Source organism: Oculina patagonica, chromosome 8, assembly GCF_052425735.1.
Source record: "Oculina patagonica isolate OP01 chromosome 8, crgOcupat, whole genome shotgun sequence".
Classification (NCBI taxonomy): Eukaryota; Metazoa; Cnidaria; class Anthozoa; order Scleractinia; family Oculinidae; genus Oculina; species Oculina patagonica.
Genome location: NC_135765.1, coordinates 829,507 through 852,608, shown reverse-complemented (window position 1 = coordinate 852,608; position 23,102 = coordinate 829,507). Strand labels below are relative to the sequence as shown.

The 23,102-nt window shown below is 39.2% G+C and overlaps 4 protein-coding genes and 1 pseudogene across 5 annotated transcripts in view; 2 read left to right on the top strand and 3 right to left on the bottom strand.

Annotated features, from left to right (window-relative positions):
- Positions 1 to 44: 44 nt before the first annotated feature.
- Positions 45 to 974, bottom strand: LOC144662943 (adenosine receptor A3-like; annotated as a pseudogene).
- Positions 975 to 2,653: 1,679 nt separating this feature from the next.
- Positions 2,654 to 18,773, bottom strand: LOC144661992 (uncharacterized). The gene is made up of 11 exons (XM_078522724.1): positions 18,611 to 18,773; positions 16,381 to 16,734; positions 15,726 to 15,929; positions 14,462 to 14,982; positions 13,631 to 13,756; positions 12,917 to 13,006; positions 11,992 to 12,366; positions 11,088 to 11,268; positions 8,977 to 9,141; positions 3,656 to 4,305; positions 2,654 to 3,136 (listed from the first exon to the last, which is right to left on the bottom strand). Exons 1-11 carry the CDS (start codon positions 18,696 to 18,698, stop codon positions 2,741 to 2,743), a joined length of 3,150 nt encoding a protein of 1,049 aa, XP_078378850.1. The 5' UTR covers positions 18,699 to 18,773; the 3' UTR covers positions 2,654 to 2,740.
- On the top strand, positions 6,863 to 7,951 carry LOC144661993 (uncharacterized). The gene has a single exon (XM_078522725.1). It carries the CDS (start codon positions 6,895 to 6,897, stop codon positions 7,906 to 7,908), a length of 1,014 nt encoding a protein of 337 aa, XP_078378851.1. The 5' UTR covers positions 6,863 to 6,894; the 3' UTR covers positions 7,909 to 7,951.
- Positions 18,774 to 18,892: 119 nt separating the features above from the next.
- LOC144662406 (transcriptional adapter 3-like) lies at positions 18,893 to 20,478 on the top strand. Its single transcript, XM_078523205.1, has one exon. The coding sequence runs from the start codon at positions 19,115 to 19,117 to the stop codon at positions 20,465 to 20,467; it is 1,353 nt and encodes a 450-aa protein (XP_078379331.1). The 5' UTR covers positions 18,893 to 19,114; the 3' UTR covers positions 20,468 to 20,478.
- Positions 20,479 to 21,133: 655 nt separating this feature from the next.
- The window catches only part of LOC144662416 (profilin-2-like), a 168,062-nt gene continuing 166,093 nt past the window's right edge, over positions 21,134 to 23,102 (bottom strand). The window contains exons 2-3 of one of the 2 annotated variants that reach the window (XM_078523216.1): positions 22,872 to 23,026; positions 21,134 to 21,628 (exon numbers count right to left, since the gene is read on the bottom strand). In XM_078523216.1, coding sequence (XP_078379342.1) covers positions 21,353 to 21,628; positions 22,872 to 22,982 — 387 coding nt within the window. In that variant the 5' untranslated portion in view covers positions 22,983 to 23,026 and the 3' untranslated portion in view covers positions 21,134 to 21,352. Of the gene's footprint in view, positions 21,629 to 22,871; positions 23,085 to 23,102 lie in introns of those variants that run through there. The other variant, XM_078523215.1, reaches the window with a different exon arrangement.

Sequence of the window (23,102 nt, the reverse complement as noted above, 5' to 3'; positions counted from 1 at the left end):
AAATCCCAAAGGATTAGCTAAACCTTGTGGGAGATAACAAATAATTAACTGCTAGCCTAACAACAAAACTGTCTGATGGTGTCCTTCGCTGCTTGCCTCACTTCTTTGGTTTTCCAGCAATACAGAATCGGATTCAGACTCGAATTAAACTGCACAAAAGATGAAGTATATCTTGCACCCAGAATACGAGATATTATACTTGCAGAGAAAGCAGATGCAAAGGGAATCAATAAACCTTGTGGGAGATAACAAATAATTAATGTTATCTGGACCCACAGTGCAGCGGATACTGTCTTTTTGTATCGTTTAATGTTCAGTGGAGTTCCACGAGTTTCGTTCGGTTGTCCTTGGTGATGGATTTGAACTTGATGATGACGGAGAGAAAAGAAGATCTTTATGTAACAGGACGCTGAGGTTACTAAACATGCAATTATTACTGTAGACATCACTCCTTCCAAAATCATGAGACTCCAAAATCGCTGCATTAGAGAGAAAGCTACACATACAAACCAAAAACAGCTTACAATCGCCCAAACTCGCCTCAGTGTTACGACTTGCCTGTATCGCAGCCCCAGCGTCAGAGCAAGAAGTCTATCCACACTTATTGCGGTCAATGTCATCAAGGAAACTCCACTGAAAACTATACTTGTAATATTTCCCAACAAAGCAAGGAAGTAACAAAGATGCGGAAGTTTGCTTACTTCTAACAACAACTCGGCGGCAAGTGCTGGCTGCGAAATTAGTCCAACGCAAAGATCAGTTATTGCAAGGCAACGAAACATGAGCTTCGATGGCGGATGAAGGGACGACTCCTTGTGAAGGGCGATGAGGATTAAGACATTTCCTAGAAATGCAGCGATGGATAAAGAAATGTTGAATGCTGAAAGGAAAATATAATGATGTATTCCATGTACATTCGTGCAAAATGTTTGATATGAGCTCACATGTTTATCCGCTTCGATTAAGCTCTCCATTTTTTTTCTGGCAAAATAAAATGGTGGTTTTTGTTGTTGTTCTGATAATTATTCTTACAAAGAATTACTTTCAAGTAATAGTAAGAGTGAAATGTTTCCTCAAAAAATTCAACAAAATCCTTCCTCAACTAAAAGTCCTTAATAGGAACCTGTTACGAGGACATTTTGCGCATCTGTTTATATTTCTTCGTGGAACGAGTCATATCAGCGGCAGTTTACTGTCTTTAAAGGCTTTCCTGATGCATTAGCAGTTTATAAGTATTAACTTTGTTGGAGCAAACCATCATCCACACGTGAGGTATACATCAAATAATAATTTCGTCGAATTTTTACAAGTTTATAGCGAGCATTTGGTTTTCTGGCAACTGCAGCACCTAGCATTTCGTGTAAACTTTTAATTTTGATCATAAATGCCACTGCATACTCAGAACGCTTTGTTCTCATGACAGAAAGTTTCAGTTAGTTGTCTTTAGAGAAATTAAATCCTTTTATCTTGGTGGTCTCTTTAATTTTAACCCACTCGGATATCGCTCATCCGGTTATGTTTATTCCCAGCCTCGTCCCCAGGCCATACCGCGCTATGCGAGTGAGCGGAGGAGGACTAGAACCGAGCGCGATAGCGAACTTTCCCGACAAGCTTGGCGGGTGACGTCACATTCAAATTCGCCGGGGACGACTGGGGACGAGGCTGGTTTATTCCCTGCTCTGTGCGTATGATCCAGGTGAATTGAATCGTGCAATTTGATTGGTTGTCTTAGTAGTCCATTTTTTTTCATATCTGGACCGCTCGGTTTGGACTGCTTGCGTATGACAACCTTTTCTTGTTTCTATATCATTGGGTATTTCATAGAAAAAATGGAAAACAACGTGTTCAAGATACTAAAAACTAAATCTGAAAGACGTTTCCTGCGATCCAAAGAAAACAAGCCTTTGAATTTCTAAGATTCATTCGTGATAAAATAAGCAAAAACTAATTATCTTTATTTCATTAATTTCTGTAGCTAAGAACTTATTACATCCCCCGCGGTTTGTATTTTGCTTGCACGCCCACGACGAATTTTAGAGAATACAGAGTGTCTATTTAACAATTATTCTACGAGCGCGCGTTGGATACTGGAGAAGCGCGAGTGGAATAATTGTTTTATTAAAAACGCCCATAGAATTGGAATATTTGAGCTCCTCAGCTGTTTTCGTTGACGCGTTTTGGCTACCATATTTGTGGTCAATGGAATATGAGCTCATATACCATTGCCTGGTTAACCAATCAAAACTCAGGAATTGCAATATACCATTGCTAGTTTTTAGTAATTGAGCATAGGAATAGTTCTCATTTCTAGGATGTTAAGCGTCAAATGACACCCAGTTTAGCGTTGGTCACCGTTGCACTGGGAAGACAAACCGACATCTTCCTCGAAATGCTCCCTTTAGTTAAGTCTACGTTTTGTCTCTTCTCAAGGTTGCTATTCACATGAACATCATCAATATTTGATCAGTAAAAAAAGACTTGTAAAACATTCAAAGATTTTACTGATCAAATTTTAGTGATATTCATGTCTCGGGAAGTGCTCAAGTTCGTTTCAAGATTTTCAAACCAAGTAAAATCAAGTTAAAAGGAAAATCAACCCCAAACTGGTCTATATAAATTCGGACTGGAAATGTAATGAACATTTATGTTTTATTGCAGTATTTATTATCAAATTTCACTAGTACTAGAAAAATTATTATTAATACATAAGTTCTACTACTCTTGTGTGTGTTTCTTTTTATCAACGCAGGTCTTGCAAATTAATTGTACTTTCTGGATAGGTTTCGCCATTGCCTTCGTCTTGCTCTGATGAACTATGAGTGTCCATATATGGCGATAGATCACCTTTTCCCAGGCTTCCTCTTTCTTCTGGCACATCTGAAAGGGAGGGAATGGGCATCAGAGGAATCTCTGAGGGCACTGCATGAGCGGGGCTGTCATGAGTGTCTACTTCCATGTGTTCCACATCTGATACATGAACCATAGCTACTGCTGACTCGGGTATTAATCCCTGGGGTAAATTGATCTGCATCGATTCCTTAGGGACTTGTACAACGGGAATTCCCTCGGGAGATTGCTGAATTTGAGCAACTAAGACTTCAGCTTCGTTTTCAGTGTCTGAAGATTTGATTTCATCCTAAAAACAAGACACATTTAGCCGATTAGCGAACATGCATTCGGGGAAACAAGAGCTACCATGTAAAACATCTTTATCAAATAGCAAAAGGGGCGACGGACATAACACTATTTAGACACTTGTTTCGTTCAAAAGGCTTTCAAAACGAATGAAATCTCTGTACAATAATTTGAATCATCAGACAAACATTAAAGACATCCAAGACGACCCTAGCTTGGAAGAAAACAGCCGATAATTGTGGTGTTCGAGGAACAACATTGTACCGTGTTTTTTTTTTAAATATATATTGAAAATGCAGTTTATGTTTTTTCAATTTTGCGACCAGTAAAAATTTAAACACCATTTTTGTAAAACTTTTCTTAACAAATTCACATTTAAATGGATATTTATTCATACATCAGACGACATCATTCTTTATGATTGGCACAAACGGATGATATTTCATGTTATCAGACCTAGGGGTATATAACTGGCAAGGGGGTTATAACTACGATATAACGTTACACAGACATTACAAACCTGAAATATAACAGCCGGAGGAGCGAACTGATCCTCAGGGTGAACATCTCTGAAATCAAGAGTTCTTGATCGTTTACCAGAGTCCGATGAATGTAAAGTTTTTGTGGCAGATCCTGGTCCGTCCTGTCCTGTTATGTGACTCATCATGCTGCTAATACACAGATCAAACCCGCCAGTCAGCTTGCTGCCTTCCAAAACTGTTCCTCCAACCACTTCCGCCCTTGCCTGGGCGGTGTGTTGAGAAATTGGATCCTGATCATCACTAGTACTTCTGACAACAAATTCAGAAACATCTAGTTTTGTGTTATTTTCTAAACCCTCTGTAACAAACTGCTCCTGATGAATAGAAACCGGCACTTGAATTCCTGATACGCTAGTTTTAATTTCTCCATCGTCTGATTGTTTCTTTTCAGTTTCTAACACTATTTCGGCAGACGGCGAGATGAGTGGGTGTCCTGTGGAGGTAACCAGAGTGCACAGGGTACCAACTGATGAAAGGCGTGCAGCATCGTCCAGGTTAAAATTACTTGAATGGAAAGCACCTATTGTGGTGTACATGACTTCCGGTTCTGTTTCACTTGTGTTGCTTCCACAGCTGACGACACTGAGATCCGCTGCTATATCACCATGAGATGAGTCATGGAAATCAACTGCAAGATAATAACAAAGGCATGTAAGGTGTCAGGGGAGGTATATGAAAGGTACATAAGATGTGAAGTTAACATAGCCGATACATGCGAGAAAACCTTTTAGGTCTGTTCTGACCGCATTTCAAGCGACGATTTCAGCATTTCCTCGCAAAGTAGTAGCTGATTTCATCGGAAGAAGTAATTTTAGCGGGTAAGGCTTAGCTAAAAATAACTTTTAAAACGCCGTTGTACCAATATACGGAAGTTGCACGCTCCGAGTAATGGGCTCCAAAAGAGGTAAATAAAAGGGTAGGGATTTCATTTAGGTCTTTAAAGGGCCGGTAAAGTGCCTTTTAAAAACAAGGTTGGCTATTCAAGTAAACACTGAGGTCTAGATTGTGTCGTGAGTGATTTAATTTTTCCGTGAGCATCTTGTCATTGCTGTGACACCGAACAAAAGGCACCGAACAAAAACAGTCTAGAAGGACCGGCGTATAACAGGAAACACTATTTACTGCAAAAATCGTGCTGGAGACGTACAGTGGAGAAAGAAAGGCAACAAGCAGGTTGGAACTCATGGGAGGAAGTGCGGACCGCAGCAACCGATCGGGAAAGGTGGAAAAGCTCTGTGAAGGCCATATGTACCACGAGGCACGAGGAGGATAAGTGAAGGTTTGGGACAAAAATTGTGCACATTGCTTAGTTTTACTGAAGTCGTCGATCTCTTGTTTATGGAACTTATCCTTCTTTCGCTTGATTGCTTGCGTAATTGACAGCAGATACAAAAGAATTTAAGTTGTTGACTCTCAGGTCACTGACTCCATCACTCTCGACAACATTTCTCGGAATCCAGTTCCATCACTGAAAAACACAAACTCGCAATATGTAATACTTCTGAGAAACAAAGGAAGTTAAACTGAGCAAAAATAGACTTCCAATTGCAACAGAAAAGCTTAAGATTGATTGGCTACTAAGGATCCATACTACTCATTTCTTGGAACGTAACAATAGACTTCATGTAGTTTACATTACGCTTTTGAGTTAGCAACCTCCGTGTAAGTCAACAAGACTGAAAAGCGAAAGCAACAAGGCTTTCAGTAAACTTTCCGAAGCTAACGTTAAAGCGCTGAAGCATCACTTTCAAGACTGGTGTCGTTCTTGTGTGGATATTTCCAGTTATTAAAGCCGAATAACATGATATGGGCTAAAGGTTCTTTAACATGGCCGCTTGTTTCCTGCACTTGGCTGATTGACAGTAGATACAGAAGAATTCAGTTTGTTGTCTCTCAGGTCACGGACTCTCGATCGCTCTCGAAAACATTTCTCGGAATTCAGTTGCATCACTGAATAACACAAAACTCGCAATTTGTTTTGAGAAAAACAAATTGCGAAAAGTAACAGAAGTTAGACTGAGCAAAAATAGATGCTCTTTCGTGGCAACCAATCAGGGACTTGACCGCAGCCAAAATGCTTTTAAAATTGGTTGAAATGCTTTTGATTGAATGGTAACTAAGGATCTACTACTACTCACTTCAGTTCTTGGAATGTAACAATAGAAATTTACGGTAGATTATTTGACGCTCTTGAGTGAGCTATCTTCGTTTTTTGGTTGACTGGGAAGCGAAAGCAAGATGGCGCTTAGTATCCTTTCCGACGTTGACTATACTGCTCTTAAGCGTCAATTTCGGGCCTGGTGTCGTCAAAGCTTATTGTATGTTGCTATTATTAAGCATTGTTTGTTAGGATTATAAAGGAGAAGGGAACATCCTCAACGAAATATACGATATATATCGAAATACATATCTTTGCTGTGATATTTTTAAATGCATGCTACATTATACACTTTTATTGATACTAATTTTGTTGTTTTACTGCGATCAGGGCTGCAAATAACAGTCGGTCAGCAGACATTGGCCGACCAAAATTTGCTCATGTCCGGCAAAATCCCAAGTGTGATCGGACATGATGTCCAGACAATTTTTTGATAGTAAATCATTTTACGGCAACGATAAATGGCTCGGTGATTTTAAGAAAATAAAATTCAACCTTTTGTCTTTGGTGATGTCCGACCACAATTTTGTTTTGTCCGACGAAGATAGTGTCTTAGTAGGACATATGTCCTTTCAAATGAAAATTTGTGCAGCCCTGGCGATGGATAACAAAAAAAATAATTTGATCTCTACTGTGTGGATTTTTCCAGTTATTACAGCTCAATAACATGAACTGAAGAAACTTTGACATAGTCTGTTGTTCCTTGCACTTGTGTGTTTGACAGTAGATACAGAAAAATTCAATTTGTTGACTCTCAGGTCAGGGACTCTCGATCACTCTCTGCAACATTTCTCGGAATTCGGTTGCATCACTGAGAAACAGATATCTCGCAATGTGTTTTGAGAAACAAGTAATGGAAGTTAGACTGAACAAAAACAGATGCTCTTTCGTAGCAACCAATCAAGGACCTCAGATGGCAGTAGAAATGCTTCTGATTGGTTAAAATGCTTTTGATTGATTGGTTACTAAAGATCTACTCACTTCTTATAATACATTACACTTTAGAGCGAGCGATTTCCCTCAGTGTTCAGTCAACAAGAGTGGAAAAGCGAAAGCAAGATGGCTTCCAGCAGACTTTCTGATGCTGACTTTAAAGCGCTTAAGCATCAGTTTCAGGACTGGTGTCGTCGGAATCAAAGAAAGGACTTTTCTCTTCTCATCACGGGCAAATCTGGTGTTGGTAAATCAACTCTTGTGAATGCTCTAGTTGGCAAAACACTGGCTGAAGAAGGCCACGAGAAAGACCCTTGCACGCACGAAGTTACTCCATACTGTGCTGAAGTTGAAGGCATTGGAGTACAAGTCTTTGATTCTCCGGGGCTACTAGATGGCACAGGCAACGAAGAATTGTACCTGGCGGACATAAAAGAGAAGATAAAAGGAGAGCTCGATCTTGTGATTTTCTGTCTTAAGATGAACGACAGGCGCTTTAATCTCGCGGACAAGAAAACCATCAAACTGCTGACAGAAGCCTTCGGAAAGGAACTGTGGAACAACGCTGTCATAGCTCTTACCTTTGCCAATGAGGTCGAAGATCAAGATGGAGGAGATAGAGAGGCCTACTTTCTGAAAGAACTTCAAAAATGGCGAAAGGTGATTAATTCATTCTTCAGAGATGAGCTCAAGATGGACTCCAAGCTGCTTCAGTCCCTGCATTTAGTTCCAACCGGAAATTACCGACAACTGTCCGGCCTGCCCAACAGCGAAAACTGGCTGTCCAGTTTTTGGTCAGCTTGCTACGAAGTTGCAAAGAGTTCCGCAGCTTTCAACTTATACCGAATAAACAGGGGCCGAATAAGATTTCCTGGGTCTGAATATTTGGCATCGGTCACTGGTGGATTCGCAGAAGAAACTGAAAGCCAGTCATCTCCATCCACTGCGCTTGCCTGCACTGCACGTCCACCTCCGGGCGGTGATGACTCCGAGATACCGGGGATTACCTTGGGCGCTAAGGAACAAGATTCATTTTGGAAGAAGACATGGGAGGTGTTCAAGGAACACTGTTTAAAAGCTTCTGTAATTTTAGGTGTGATAGCCACCGTGAGTTTCACAGTTCTTAAGTATCACAAGTAATGGACAGAATAGATTTGTACTTTTACAAAAACCGACTTATAAGACAATCACAATTGTTTCAGCAGTGTTGTTTAGGAGTAGGATTCAGTCACGTTCATCACGATTTCCAGATACATATTCCATTTTTTAAGTTTAAAAACATGTTTCTGCAGATGCATCTGCCATCTTCAGTGTTAATTGAACAAAGTGTGCAGAAGCATATAAATAGTGAAGAAAATAACAATGATAATAGCAATACCATTGTTATGGGTTAAATTATTTCCAGTATCATTCATGTAATTTTCTTCACCATTTATATTCTTCTGCACACTTTGTTCAATTAACACTGAAGATGGCAGATGCGTCTGCCAAAACATGTCTTTAAACTTAAAATTAAAGTGTCAAGTTTTTCTTGAAATTAAGAAACAAGACTTCTAGTGAAACTAAATAAAGAAAGCCTCGGCGTTCTTTTAAAGGAAATTAAGAAACAGCACTGGCGACAAAGCAAAAAAGACATGAGATGATGCTGACATGACACTTTAATTTGGTGGTGTAGTGTGGACGGCCGAAAACTGAGCTTTTTGAAAACGCTGACGTCAAATGGCCACGTGCGTTATAAATGTTGGTACATTTCTTCCGCCGTTCTCTGAGCAGACGTGAAATCATAAGATTCCACATCCTGTGAATTTTCGACTTCCTTTTTGGAATTGATTGCTGTCTTTAAATATTCAACTGAAGATAGCTTTGAAATCTATGGATTATCGCAAAGTTCTTAAGTAAAATTGAAATTAGTATTTTTTTGATCGACGTTATCCTCGGCGTCGACAGAAACATTAAAAAAATTTCATAATTTGAATTTAGCTCAGGCCTCCAATAATAATGCAAGTATGCTCTGCCATTCATCATGGGCTGATGCCGCATTTCGTTTTCAAATTTATCCGGATTTGTGGACGGTAAAAATATTGTAAACGATAGAAAAACGATAGTGTGGGCGGAAAACATTTAATCCATTTTCTGAGTGAAAACTCTGTTTTCAATTTTATCTGGTTTAGTGTGGATGGGGCCTACTGTAAGTCAAATGTCACATACCTGTTAATGTTTTGTTTCCATGTCGTTTTTGGTGAGCTCTTAAGTTTGCGGCAGTTGTGTATGTCTTGTTACATCCATCTATCTCGCACTTAAATGGTTTTTGTCCAGTATGTTTACACATGTGTACATTAAGACTGCTTCCAGCCGTGAATGCCTTGTTGCACCCTACAAATAAAACACAAAAGAACAATTTGTTAAGAAATTACAAATCTCCTAGAAATAACTTCGAAAATCAAACGCCACATCTAAAAGTGGTCAGGAAATGATTTTTGAATGAGGTAACTGACAAGGACTGTGAAGTAAAATTGAAAAATATGATGTATGTTTAAAACAGTTACTTAACTTTGAAAATTTTCAAACTAAAAAAAGGTATGTTCAGGTTCGTTTAAAATTTTAACATCGTAATCGATCTATCATCTTAGGCACCTAATGCGTGCAGGGAGATGTGTAGCCAAAGACCTCTTCTCACATTGCATTGCATGTCATGAACCTGTCAGGTCAATAAGCTTAAATTGTAATTAAAAATAATGATTAATTGAAAAATGAATTAAAACAAACTGCAGCAAACACTGTAGCAAACTGGCCAAACTCCACATTTAATTTATCAAATTCTCCACTTTAAACTTCAATCCACAGTTGAATCATGATAACTCAAACCTCTGCCAACTCTGTCTCAGACCTTTTTTAATTCTTCTTCAGCTCATTTTCTTACTAATTTTAACTCAATAACTCAAACCACCCTGTAACTCTAACGTTTTTCAATTACACTTAAGGGTTAGAGTTATTGACATAATTTAAACTGTATTTGAATTTGTATTTTGAGAAAATACCATTTTCCTGAATGAGAGAATACACAAATTCAGCAAGAATGTCGTGGTTGACTGAACACCATTGTCTATACACTGCTGTTAGTAAACTCTCTACCCAGGACTCGAGACTAACTTTTTTGCTAACTAGCCTAGTGGCTAGTGACACCTTTGATTTCACTAGCCAAAACCCTTTTTCTACCAGCAAGGACTTTCAAGCATGATTTTCATTTTTTTTCTCTATCTCTCTTTTTTTTAACAAGCCACTCAAGGCAAAAGCTGATGACACATCGGACAAAAATGGTTTTTATTCACAAAACGTTTTCTTTCACTATTCGCTTTCGTCACCAGAACAGTCAAAAAGTTGTTTGTTTTCTTTTCATTGATTTTAGCTTGCCTATTTTGTGGTAGCTTGCCTACCACAAACACTGCAAATATCATCTACAAGTCATTTATTATCCCAGTACTTGACTACTGTGACACGGTGTGGAACTGCTGCGGGAAGGTCAATTCTGATCTCATAGAAAAACTGCACAGGAGGGCTGCACGGCTGATCGTAAAACATCATAACAGTGATGAGGCCTTAAAGAATCTTGCCTATGAGACGACAGAGACAAGACGCCAGAGACATGTTTATAATTTAGTTCGTAGGTGTATTGATGGAAAAGTCCCCCAATTTTTTAAGAATTATTTTACTTTTAATAGAGATGTAGCACTAAGACAAACAAGGCAGGCTGATTTATTGCATTTGCCTAAAGTACGGACAGAAGCCGCGAAAAAGTCTTTTTATTACTCCGGTTGCCAAATTTATAACTCTTATCAAAATAATATGTAATTTTTAAATTTTTCGATTTTATACAAATGTAACATAACTTTAGCTTATACCTTAGTATCTCTTATATATTTTAATCTTTTTAACTTCCATTTTAGGTACACTGTAAGACTTTTAGCGACTTAATTTTTACTTTTTACTAGGGCCTCTAAGGATAACAGTTTTTATTGTAAAGCTGATGGAGTAACCCTATTTAAATAAAGGCTTCTCTCTCATTTTCTTTGATTGCCGTATGTCAACAGTGTACTTATGTTACTTAGGACTGCTCTCTCAGAGTCGATTTTAATTTGCATTTTTTTCACATAGCTTCCTAAAATCTCCACTAGCCGTTTGGCTAGTTAAAGCCCAAAACCTACTAGCCAAAACTGCATTTCTTCAAGCCTGAAGCTAGTTGGCTACCGTTAGTCTCGAGCCCTGCTACCTCTGTAATCTTAGTGCCATTATTCAAACTGTACATGATGAAACATTCTTACCTTCCACTGGACAAACATAAGGCTTTTCTCCTGTATGAACAAGCTTGTGAGTCTTCAAATGACTTGATCTTGTGAAAGATTTACAGCAACCTTCATAACTGCACACAAACGGCCGCTCACCGGTGTGCTTACGCATGTGTCTCTTGAGTTTGTAAGCACTTGTGAATGACCAACCACATCCCTGTGGTAAAAAAGAAAGATGGAACTTACTGGTTATCACAAGCTTACAGCTCTTGAACGGCAGCCATGAGTGGGCCCCTGAGGGAAGAAGGAAACATGGAAGAGGGAAGACCACATGGAGATGAACCATAGAGAAGAAGAAGCAAGCTGGTGGATAAAGAACGTGGGATGAGGTACGGGCCACAGCCATCAACAGGGCATCATGGAGACAGAGTTTGGACGCCCTTTGTGCCAGTGGAGGATCTTGGGGAGGGGCCTGGGGTGCCCAGGCCCCCAACATTATTTTTAGAACAAACTAAGGCTAAAGAGCTGAGAATAATTATTTTTGACAGCAGGCCCCAATCTTATTCTATGGTCTGGATGATTCCCCCCCCCCCCCCCCACTTACCAGAAGGTCTGGATCTGCCACTGAGTGCCACTTGGCACGAGGTGGACAGGTAACAGTAAACAGCGCTTGATGTTTGCATTTATCATTTTAAAACCCAAAAATTATTCTCCTGCTCCATACATTATCTTGTAGTACTGTCTTGAAATAGACAGTACTGCCTCAGGAAATTGGAAATAAGCACCTTATTCACCCAGGCAAGTCTTTGGCAAGTTCAGTTTTTTTACATTTTGTGCTCATTTCTGAAGGCCACTCCCCTGATGGAAATAAATGTTAAAATTAAGTTTACATCTCTGCTAGTAACACAAAAAGTGAAACAAAAAAACAAAACTACTGCACCTCAGCTTCACAGTGAAATGGTCGTTCCCCAGTATGAGACCTCAGATGTAACTTTAACTTGGATGCTTTGGTGAATCTCTTCTCACATCCCTCTACAGGACATGCATGGGGTTTCTCACCACTGTGCGTCCTCAGGTGTGACGTCAGAGTTCCAAGAGCAGAGAACACCTTGCCACACCCCTCCATCTCGCATTTGTAAGGTTTCTGGTCAGCCTGATGTTTCCTCTCATGTACTTTTAACTTGTGGGCGGTAGGAAAAGTTTTGTCACAGCCTTCATACCTGCACAGATGGGTGTCTGTCCGGTAGTGTGCTCTGATATGCGTTTTTAAGTTGTAAGCTGTGGTAAAGCTTTTGTTGCACCCTTTATGAGTACACTGTCAAATGAAAGTTGCACAATCAGTTTAAACAAGCATTGTGTCAATTTACAGTAGAATAACACTCTGATTTCTCTATACCTCTTAGACTGATTTTATTAAGTAACTATGTAAACAGTTTTAGTCTCAATGATAGAATCATTTAAGGGACTGTGTCATGGATTTTCTCCAAATTTAGGCATGGGGAGTCGCCATCAAATGCAGTGAAATATAAAAATAACCTCTTAAAACAGTGAAGGAACATTTCAGTAACACAGCATTTATAAAAGAAGATACAGATGGCCAAAATTGAAGAAGATTGAAACGGATTGGATTTCGGTTTGTGAAATACTGTTGGGCGGAACAGTTTTTAAAGTTAATCTCGTTTGCTTGTAACTTTAAATGTTAACACCTGGAAGACACATTTGGCTGTAATGAAGCTATAGTTGTCATTTAGATCCATAGAAGTAATTTCTTTGCAAACATTAAGTTTCATAGCAAGTATTTGGCAAAACATAATAAAAGAAATTTAACTCAGCCTTGACACAGTCCCTTATAACTTTGAACTTACAAAGAAAGGTTTTTCTCCAGTATGACCCCTAGCATGCCTCTTTAATTTGTAGGCTGTTGTAAATGCCCACTCGCATCCTTCATGTGGACACTGAAATGATAAAAGTCTATCAGTTAATCCTGACATTGTGGCGTAAACTGAGACAGAGAGACTTGCAGACTTCCTTAGTTGTGTGACCTTTACAAAATCTGATGTGACAACCCTAATTGAAAAATGCTACTCAAATTTGGAAAAGCACACATCCATGCTGCCATTACTATTATTCAGAGCTTAACTGCAAGCAGGCTTACCTGGAAAACTAATGGCAGTGCTATTCAGGCTAACTACAGAGTGTACATGTGATGCTATGGATAAACAGTTAGTTTAAATAGGGTTCTGTTGGAATATTTCTTGATCTATCCAAAGCATTTGACACTGTAAATCTAAGTTATGGTAACATTGTGTGGGGAAATACATACTCATCAAGAATACAACCAATAAGAAGATTACATAAGAAAATTATAAGGATAATAACTTTTTCTAATTTTACAGACCATACCAGTCCTCTTTTTAAAGAATTATCAATTTTAACCCTAGAAGAGTTAAACAATCCTCCAACATTCACAAAATCCAAGCACAAACTAACTACCAAATACACTCAGTTTATTTATTTAAAAGCGAGGAGGGCAAACTTTAGACAATGATGAGACTAATTCCTTGGCTTGCACAATGTACCTTGTAGGGTCTCTCTCCTGTGTGTGTCAGCATATGTAGCTTCAGTTTGTAAGCTTTGGAACAGACTTTGTTACAATCAGGGTGAGGACACACATGCCCCTTACCATCTGTACACTCATCATCCTCCTACAGATCACAAGTGAAGAACATAACATTTAACAATTAATATCTCAGCATGAAGGCATTTGCTTATAATAATAGGTCTACACTTTATTATCCCCAACATTATCTCTGTATATGTGCTGCAGTTAAGCAAGCAGCCGGGGAGGGGGGTGGGGGGGGGGGGTGTAGATGTCTATAGACTTGGTGAATTGTGTTTTTATATTATTAGTATCTCTGGCTAAAAGTTATAAGCATACATGTAACCCAGTGACCCACTATCAGGCAAAAACTCGCAACGGAATTGGCTACACAAGGGCAGTCTAATTTTTGATAGACTGCCCTGGAAGCAGCACAAGTAAAATTGCCAAAATCACAAACCATTTAAACATAACTTTAAATAAACCACTTTCACTGCACTGAGTTTTTTGTGGAATAAATTGCTCTCTGGTTATGCCAAAACAATTCAATGGCCCACTCTCAGTTTTTATCCACTTTTGATAGTTGACTCAGGGCTTTGCCCCGCACCAACTATCGGCCAATAAAAACCGTGAGCTTGCCATCTACGGTAATTGTTATTTAGAAGCCCTACAAAGAGGAACTTTTTAGTTCTCATCAGGAGCAATGTAAATATCATTGTTTCTTCTGAAGACATGCAGTTATACACTGCAGTAATTTATGCTGCAGTTTGTTGTTGCAATTGAACATGTTTACAACTAAGTTATTTCACACCTGGTCTTCCTGTGGCATCTCATCCATGTCTATACAATTGCCAGTATCCTGTGTCATGTTAATATGGATTGCTTGATTTCCAGTAACGCCAGGAACAAGCATTCCACTCAGTAACACTTGTTGCTGTTCGGTCAGAATAACATTCCTGCCAAAGTCTGCGGATGATGTCAACACATCAAGTGCAGCACTCCCATCAGCCTGATTTAGCACAGAACTGGTTGTGACAACTTGATAATGTGGTTCATTGTCCTCAACATCACCTTCTGTTAATATTGCAGGAACTTGTGTAGAAAAGGTAGTGACATCGGTGCCAGAGAGAATACTGTTTGTTACTAGAGAGATAGCCTGGTTATGGCCTGGGTAAACTTGGATGGTTATCCCTCTCATATTTTTACCCTGTTCTTGTAGCAATGCTGCATTGGCCAAGTGACCATCAGAGCTAGCTTGTTGATCTTGGTTGACATGTTGTTCCTTGTTTGTATTAGCTTCATGTGATCCTTTGTCGATACTGGAATTCTCCACTGCAACATGACGAGCGAAAGAAGGAAGAAGGAAAAACCAAAAGGAGAAATCATTAATACAGTATTCATCAGGCTTCATAACTTATCTCCCACTTCCAACATGCTGAAACACCATGAACTTCAAACAAATTAACAGTAAGCTACCACTACCCAGAATACCTTTGGCATTGTCATGTAATTACATGTTAAAAGCTTTTACAGGACAACCTTTTTCTAAATAGAGCTCTGTATATACACTGTATTTTTATCAAGGCCGTTAAAGAGATTTTATTTAAAAATGCAAAGTCTCGCATAGGTTAATTTTTTCCCTCATTTTTCTTTTTTTTTCTTTTTACAAATCGAATGACTTTTTAGTGATCCATTTTTATAGTATTCGTGTAATTTTACGAGAAGTTTTAGATTTCATAGTTCTTACTTTTTATTGTAAATATTGTAAATAATAATCTTTTATATATTTTAATAATTCTTTGTAAATTTAGTTTATTTGGAAGACGAAGAGCCACTCTGTGGAAGCTCTTCCAATAAAGCCGTTATTATTATTATTATTATTATTAACAAAACTGGATAACATCAGAAGCTCACCTGCCCCCCACAAAAGGGATTGGAAAGTCCTGGGGGTGGATAAGGTGGGAACCTGGGAGTGAATTTATAAAACAAGAAGCAGGAGGTTCAGACCCCTCCCCCCTGTCCCCTGTCACAACCTTGGCTTCATTAATTACTTCTTAGAACTATCCTTAGCTTACTTAGTGAAGACGTATCCTCTGTGTCAGGTTGTTGTTGGTTACTTTGTAAAGCTGCCGAAGAGCATTGAACCAGATCAGAGTCATTAGGTGGGCCTAAAGGATCCAACCCTAAAGGAACAACTCTGCCATCTACACTGATCAGGTTAAAATCTGCAGGCTTGATTCTTCCATGCAACTGTCCTCTGTCTAAGTGATTCACTTCTCCTGTTATAAAGGAGGAAAAACTGTCACAAAGGATTCTATGAGGCAATTGAGCAGCATCCAAAAACAACAGTTTTACGAGTAATGGGCTCTTATGTTCAATTTTCAGGGACCGCAAAGCATTTTTCCAATTGGGGGGGGGGGGTGCTGACTAGTGGCTTGAAGTAGGGGGCTTTAGAGACTCTTCCCTTAGTACATGTAAGTCTTTATTTTTTCAGAAATATTGGAGGGAGGGCTTTAGTCCCCCCAGCCCCCCTAACTTCGCAGTCCCTGAAATCCCTTGTTTTACATGTAGTCTCACATATAGTTGTACTACATACAATCTCAATAAACAAACAAACAATAATTAATAAGATCAAATAAACAAATTAAATTATAATGAATTGAACAGAACTTATGATAAACAACACTGACAGTACAGGACCTTCATTATGAAAGGAACCAATATCTTTACCTCCAATTTCTCCATACACAGAGCGTGAGAATGTCATCTCCATTTCCTCTTCATGGTTTACGGCACTGCTATGTTGAAAATGGGAAGTAAGTTGCTCCTCTATGTTTCCATCCACAATAAAGCAGTCTTGATCAGAGCCAGTCTGGCCCGACTCACAACACGCTGCAGATACACTTGCAAGGAAATGCTTTTCTTGATATTTATTGCTTGTTGAACTGGCAGAGGTTGTTGTTGGAATTGAAGGGTCATTTTTAAGTGTTGCAGATGATGCCTCCACATCACTATGGGAATGTGATAGGCAATTTTCTGCATCTTCAAGAATTTTCTTGCTTTTTGGGAATCCATAGTTGACATCTTGAATAAAAAGAGAGACAAATAATTTAACTTATGGAAATTATTTGACATAATTGGATACTTGTACTGCTTTTTAGCCATTTTTGCAAAATGGTGACACGTTTATGTTTATGTTGTGAAGCCTCCATGTGGAGTACTGTGGTGTGCAGAAACTATGAGGGAGAGGAAGATAAGCGTCATTCAAGATCATATCTTCATATAGGTTTTTATACAGATGGGTGCCCGAGTGTTGAGTCATTGCTCAGTTTTGGAGGAAATACATTTTTAAGATCTAGATTGTTGATTTTATGGCTAGACGGTTACTTTATAATCAATAGGTGCTTAAATTTTACAATTAATTTGAAGGAGCATTGGATCAGAAGTTTTATTCCTTAATTATGTGAATTATAAACCAGCTTCACATCCAGTCAGAGTTTCAGAAAATTATAATACATTATTGCTGATTAAATTGCTTTCACCATCAATTTATGAACATTGGGCAAACATATAGCAAAATATGGTGTCTGTATGGGACCCAGTGGGATTTTTTTCTGAGGAAATTCTGTAAACTTAAGTTTTACACCATGTGTGACATCAAGAAACTGCTTATTAACACACTCTAAGTTCAAAAACCCAACGATTGTGTTTTACTCTGCCGTCATGCAATCATAATTATAGGGACAACCAACGAACCACGAAAAACACAAAGAATATGGATTTAAATCTACCAATCACAATCAGGAGATGTGACCTTTTGAACGGGTTGAAGTATGAGGTTGCTTAGATGATTGACGGCAGCGAAAAAATGTTAACTGTTGATTGAACAGAGGTCAACAAAGTTTGCATGTTAATGAAAGGCACAAATTATAAGTTGTCTGTGAATTTGCCCAGATACCTGCATGGTCTAAAACTGAAAGGTATGAAGCACTAAAAACACAGCTGTTCACTCTATTAACTTAAGTTACATCTTTTGTGTAAATTATATCTCAAATTTACAACACTTTCCAGTTTAGTTCACAGACTTCAGATAAAGAAGTTTTGAATTACAATTTCAGCAATTTTATGGATATTTTTACATTTGATGTTGGATCCTTATGCTAAATTTTGTACCAAGGGTCTTTTCAGCCTTTCTCGACCACCATTTTGTGGCGTTTTCACTTTGATGTATACAGCTATTTCGAGAAACGTTGTCGGAAAAAAGCACAAAACTGCACAAGCCAATCCCTAAAGGTAGTATGGGTAGACGTATTGAGCTACTGCACGTGTTGAATACTAATGAGATATAACAACAAAATAAGCGCAATTTTCAGGTTTTCTTTCTTTTCAGACATGTAGAAACAAGGTACGTTTAGACCCTTTGAAGTTCAGAAGAATTTTTCCTCATTCAAAGACATGCGACAGTAAATGTAAAGCTACAGATATAGGCCTCCTGAGAAGAAAAACAAATTCTCCACGTGCAAAAATACAAACTTGTTAATTTCCTCTAGGCCAATATGCAAAATTCCAGTGAATACCCAGTCCACCTTTCGGTCTTGTCGCGTGCACTTTGATGTTGTTTTTTTTTCCGACAACCTTTCTCGAAATAGCTGTATGCTTTACTACACGAACATCAAAATGGCGTCATAAAAACTGAAAGACATCAGTTATGATGTCCAATTTGCCTTATTAAAATTTCTAGACTTCAAAACAACGTTAACTTTGTTTGATCGAACAATTCGAATACATATTTCCCGCGCAATTTTCCAGTGTTAGAATAAGTTATATGGAATCCACGCTTCATGCAGATGAACAACAAGACAATGGCTTTACAATGAAACCGAATAGAACATTATAAATTCTTCAAAGACAAGAAAATATTCAATATTCTAACCACCAAACGTATTATGAGCAATCCTACCGTTCGTATTTTCTGAGAGATCATTAGCGGCCCCTGTTTCTTGTTCAGGGAGCCCCTTGGAAAGTTCTGGCCCCTGCGAATCCATCATGGCGCTCCCCGCATGAACTCCAACATGACAAGAAACCAAGATGGCGCATTTGCTTCAAGCCATTGCGCAATATTCGCCAAAACTCGCTTAACCCCTTGGGGGTGGTGGACGATTTCCGTATATTCTAACTGAAGTTCATGTTTGTTTTTAAACTGCAAAAATATTTCTTTTTACGACAGAGCTGCAAATCAACAGAATTAAGTAAATAATCTAAATCTAAAAGTACTTCATTTTATTCTCCGATTTTCCTCGAGTTCGTCGCGCGTGTGGTGCGCGCTGCAATTTTGTGCCCAGACTTCTTTCTTTCTTCGCGAGAGAAGAGGAGCGGCCACTCAGCACATGTTGTGACGATCTTTTGTCGATCAAAAGTGGGACAGATTTTCAACGAAATTCAGTATTTTCTCTGATAAGAAGTGATGTCTAACGTGATAGACGATGGAAAGGGGGATACAGATCCCTGCCCACTCCAGTACTTTGATTTTAAAATGGTGGATCATAAGACAATGTGTCCATTTTATTCGTCTTTGTTGACACGCTCAGCCGAGCAAGGAATAACCCCAGAGGATCTTCACCTGCTACAGAGTGACCTGGAAACTCTTCTTGCCGGTGCTAATCGGCGAATAAGGCAGATAGACTCCGAGACTAAACTGTTGGTTGATTGGGTAGAGAAAAAGGACAAGAAAAGCGTTCGACAGCGTGAGCTAGAGATTCTAAATTCGCTTCAGTCTACTTTGAAACGTAGTCGACCTGCAACGGAAGAAAAGGGGGCCAAAAAACAGAAATTGGAAGAGTCTAGAAGCACTAGTCCAGCTAGTCAGCCGGCGGGAAGAGCGAAAAGCAAACAATCGGCATCTTCTGAAGGGAGCCAAGAAGAAGAAACGTTTCCTCCGAGCGTTAAAGCAAAAAGCGATGCTCCTAACCGCTTCTGGACAGCTGTTGAACCTTACTGCGCTGACATCACGGTCGAAGATCAAAAATTCCTTGAAGAATCCTTGAAAACTCCGGATGATGAACAAGAGTATTTTAAAATCCCACCTTTAGGCACACATTATGGAGCAAAATGGGCACAAGAAGATCTGCTTGAAGAGCAAGAAGAAGGTTCTAGAATGCAGGAGAAGAAATTACGTGGTACATTAACTAATACAACTAGTGACAATACCAATAAAGCAAGTGAAGAAAAATCTTTGCTCAAAAAGGCAGATTCTACTGGCCTTCAAGAGGAAGATCTGTGTCCATTTGGTACTCTTACACAAAGATTAGTTTCAGCTTTGATTGAAGAGAACATAATAGCACCGATTCCTGAACAGAGTTCGGGATCAGGAAGCTCTGACAGTGCAACTACAAGGAGTGGTAATAACCCCCCACGCACCCCCACAAAGGCACCCCATGTACCTCATACTCGCACTTTAGAGGCACGCATTAGAGAGGAGCTTATATTTCAAGGGTTGTTGGATGCGGACGATCAAGCAGATGAAGAGGTTGATGATGAAGTTTTAGCTGAGCTAAAACGTCACCAGAATGAGCTTCGTGTTTTGATGACGAAGAACAGACAACAGAAACAAGAACTGTCAAAATTAACCCAAGAGGAAATGAGGAGACAGGAACTAAAACACAGAGCTCAAGTCGCTGATGCCGAAGTCATGGAGTGGTTCAGAAAAATGATGGCTTTGAAACAGAAAAGAAAGTCTCCAACTAAAAAAGAGAAAGAAGCCGCCTGGAAGGCTCTCAGAGAAAGGGAAGCGATTCTCAGGGTACTCGGGAATTCCTGAGTTTGTAAAAGAAAACTTGTGTGCATCAGTGGCAAATCTTGGTTAGAGACGTAGGGGACCCAGTCCTGCCCCTCCCCCTCTTTCAAAGCTGGAAATGTTACACCCTAACTCTGGGCCTCAACTGGATCTGCTACTATACATGTACATGTACCTCAAGCTAGAGACAGACATTGGCAACCTTCTAGAGCTTAGAGATATACACTAAAAAATGGCACACATGTTGCCATCAAAATCAAACTGACTGTGTTGTTAAAAAAGTGTAGTTGACTTGTGTGCTCTAGTACAAGTATATCCTGAATGCCAATGTGTTAGCTGAATTGTGCACTTTATCCCTATTTTCTACATACTTATACCACTTTACCTCAGATAAATAGACAGCTCCCATAATGTATATAGACACTTGTATATAGTTTACAATCTGATGAGGTTCACTTACAAAATAGCTCCTAGGTTAGTCTGTAGTGTTAAATATTGTAGAACCATGCACAAAAACATAATAAAAATATATTTATTGATCATACATTCTTAATAACTTTCACTATGTACAACTTTTACAGCTTTCAAAGAGCATTTGCTTTGTGGAATTTTGGTGGTATCAATACAGTCTGCAGAACAAGCCGGTTTAACAGCAAAGAGCATGAAGCGCAAACACGAGCACAAAGCACTAGGGGGAGTGCAGAGGCTTGCCCACACACTTTGCGCTCATGTTCACACACTGCACACTTCCGTGCTTAACCATTGTTCTGCAGGCTATATCGATGTAATAGCCATCCAGTGAGAGCGTCCTGGTGTGGAAAATTACGTCACATGTTCAGCTGTAAAAGAGAATCAACTCTGTCATTTTGTAGTGTCGATTGTTCCTCTTACTTTGATGCCATTTTCATCTCAATATCCATTAGCAATGAAGTAATTTGCTAGTTTCTCCATAACGGCACTACAGCAGCCTGCCTGCATTCCGTCTGAATATCCACCAATCAAGAGGCACTTATTGGTCTTTACTGCAACAGCTCCTTCATTGCCTTTGCGGCAGTAAATAGCATGTCCTGGGTCTGATCTTACAAATACATACTTGCTCCTGCTAATAGCAATGCCTTTAGAAAAGAAAGGAGTGGGATCTTTAGTGATGCCATTGATTAGTGCTTGAGCCTCGCTTGGCAGAACCTATTTCAAATTCAAACAAGAATTCATATCAATAAACATGGGTCTTATGACAAAGTAACCTTGTATTTCTGAAATGATTTCAGTCGCTGTTGTTGGGGGAAGGGCCTTGGCCCTTGCAGTCGATCCTCTTTTCACTAAAAGAAATTACATGGCCTAATGTGATCTTATTTTTTGCCTCCCTACCCCTTGTTGAACAACTAAGGGCCCACTTCACCAAGACCCAGTGTGTTTGAGCATAGCCTGCATAGCAGGCGTCGAAAGGGGAGGGACGAGGGGGGTTGGGAAAAGAGAGAGGGAAAAGAATGGAGGGGGAGTGGGGCGCCTGCCACACAGGCTATTCGAGCAAGAAGGGGGGGGGGGAAGAGAAAAAACGGGAAAAAAGAGGAGTGCCCATCCTCGCCAACCCCTCCATTTTGAGCACCTACTTCACACTTCATAAGTGGACAAAAGTTTTAGTTTGTCGCCGGCCTGTACTGGAAAAGTCAAATCATGCTTAACATGCTTCTTTAAAACAAATCTGTCGTGGATTTGTGTTCGTTGAAACACCGTGATGACGAAAACAGAGAATGGAACGTGTAGATCTGGTATACTGACACCTCGACTTGTCCAGTCGGCTGTTCATCATGTTCATATATGATTGCCGACATTTTTAGGATGAGAGCCAGATTCATAAGACATAGTGAAGTTTATTGGGTCGATTATTATCATCATGACTTTGCTTTTATCAACCATACCAATATGTAAAGTTAACCGGCAAATGATCGCGGCGAGTAAATCGCCCTTGACAACATTGGGAATGAATACAGTACATACGCCACGAAACATCTTCAAAGTATTTTTCTTCAAAATACAACACTAAAGAAAGCTTACGTAATAAAAGAATTTGATTTAACCTGATCTATACAAAATCAGTATTTCTCTGCAGATAAAACGGTTTTATCTAGTAACAGGCCATACCGATTAATAAAAGTGATTTGTTGAATTGACATGAAACACAAAGAAAATCAAGCGTAAACGAAGTTTATTACGCGGCAGACAATGAACGATTTCGTTCCCACTTATTTTAGCGATTGATTCATCTAAGTTCTTTTAATAAATGACTTGAAAATCGATAAATCACCGCAAATCAAAAGAACTGGAAAGTGGAATCGGTACTTTACGAAAAACTAGGGGACAAAAGACGTGCACAGATAGGAATGTTTACGTATACTACGCGAAATATAAACATCAACAAAATACACACCACAAATCCGGCGCTTCCAGCATATCTTGTACCGTCCAACCCATGAATGGATGCTCTTGCTACCTGACTTGTCCCTAACAAACTTTCATCTACAAAATTTTGCCAGCTCATTCGACCAGACAGCGAAGAGAAGAGTTAATTTCTACTTTGTACAATTTCTTTGATTCTTTCTTGTTGTCATCAAATGGTATTCTTTTGACATTCAAATCGAGGCTGGGCGTGCGGCTCGAC

What these genes read in the sequence shown, in the direction of transcription:
- LOC144661993 (XM_078522725.1), top strand. Translation starts at nt 6,895, where the DNA reads ATGGCTTCCAGCAGACTTTCTGATGCTGACTTTAAAGCGCTTAAGCAT.
- LOC144661992 (XM_078522724.1), bottom strand. Translation starts at nt 18,698, where the DNA reads ATGATGGATTCGCAGGGGCCAGAACTTTCCAAGGGGCTCCCTGAACAA. An exon ending in AGAGGATACGTCTTCACTAA is followed by an intron (nt 14,983 to 15,725) that starts GTAAGCTAAGGA and finishes GTCATGTTGCAG; the next exon opens with TGGAGAATTCCAGTATCGAC. An exon ending in AGATGCCACAGGAAGACCAG is followed by an intron (nt 13,757 to 14,461) that starts GTGTGAAATAAC and finishes TGTGATCTGTAG; the next exon opens with GAGGATGATGAGTGTACAGA.
- LOC144662406 (XM_078523205.1), top strand. Translation starts at nt 19,115, where the DNA reads ATGTCTAACGTGATAGACGATGGAAAGGGGGATACAGATCCCTGCCCA.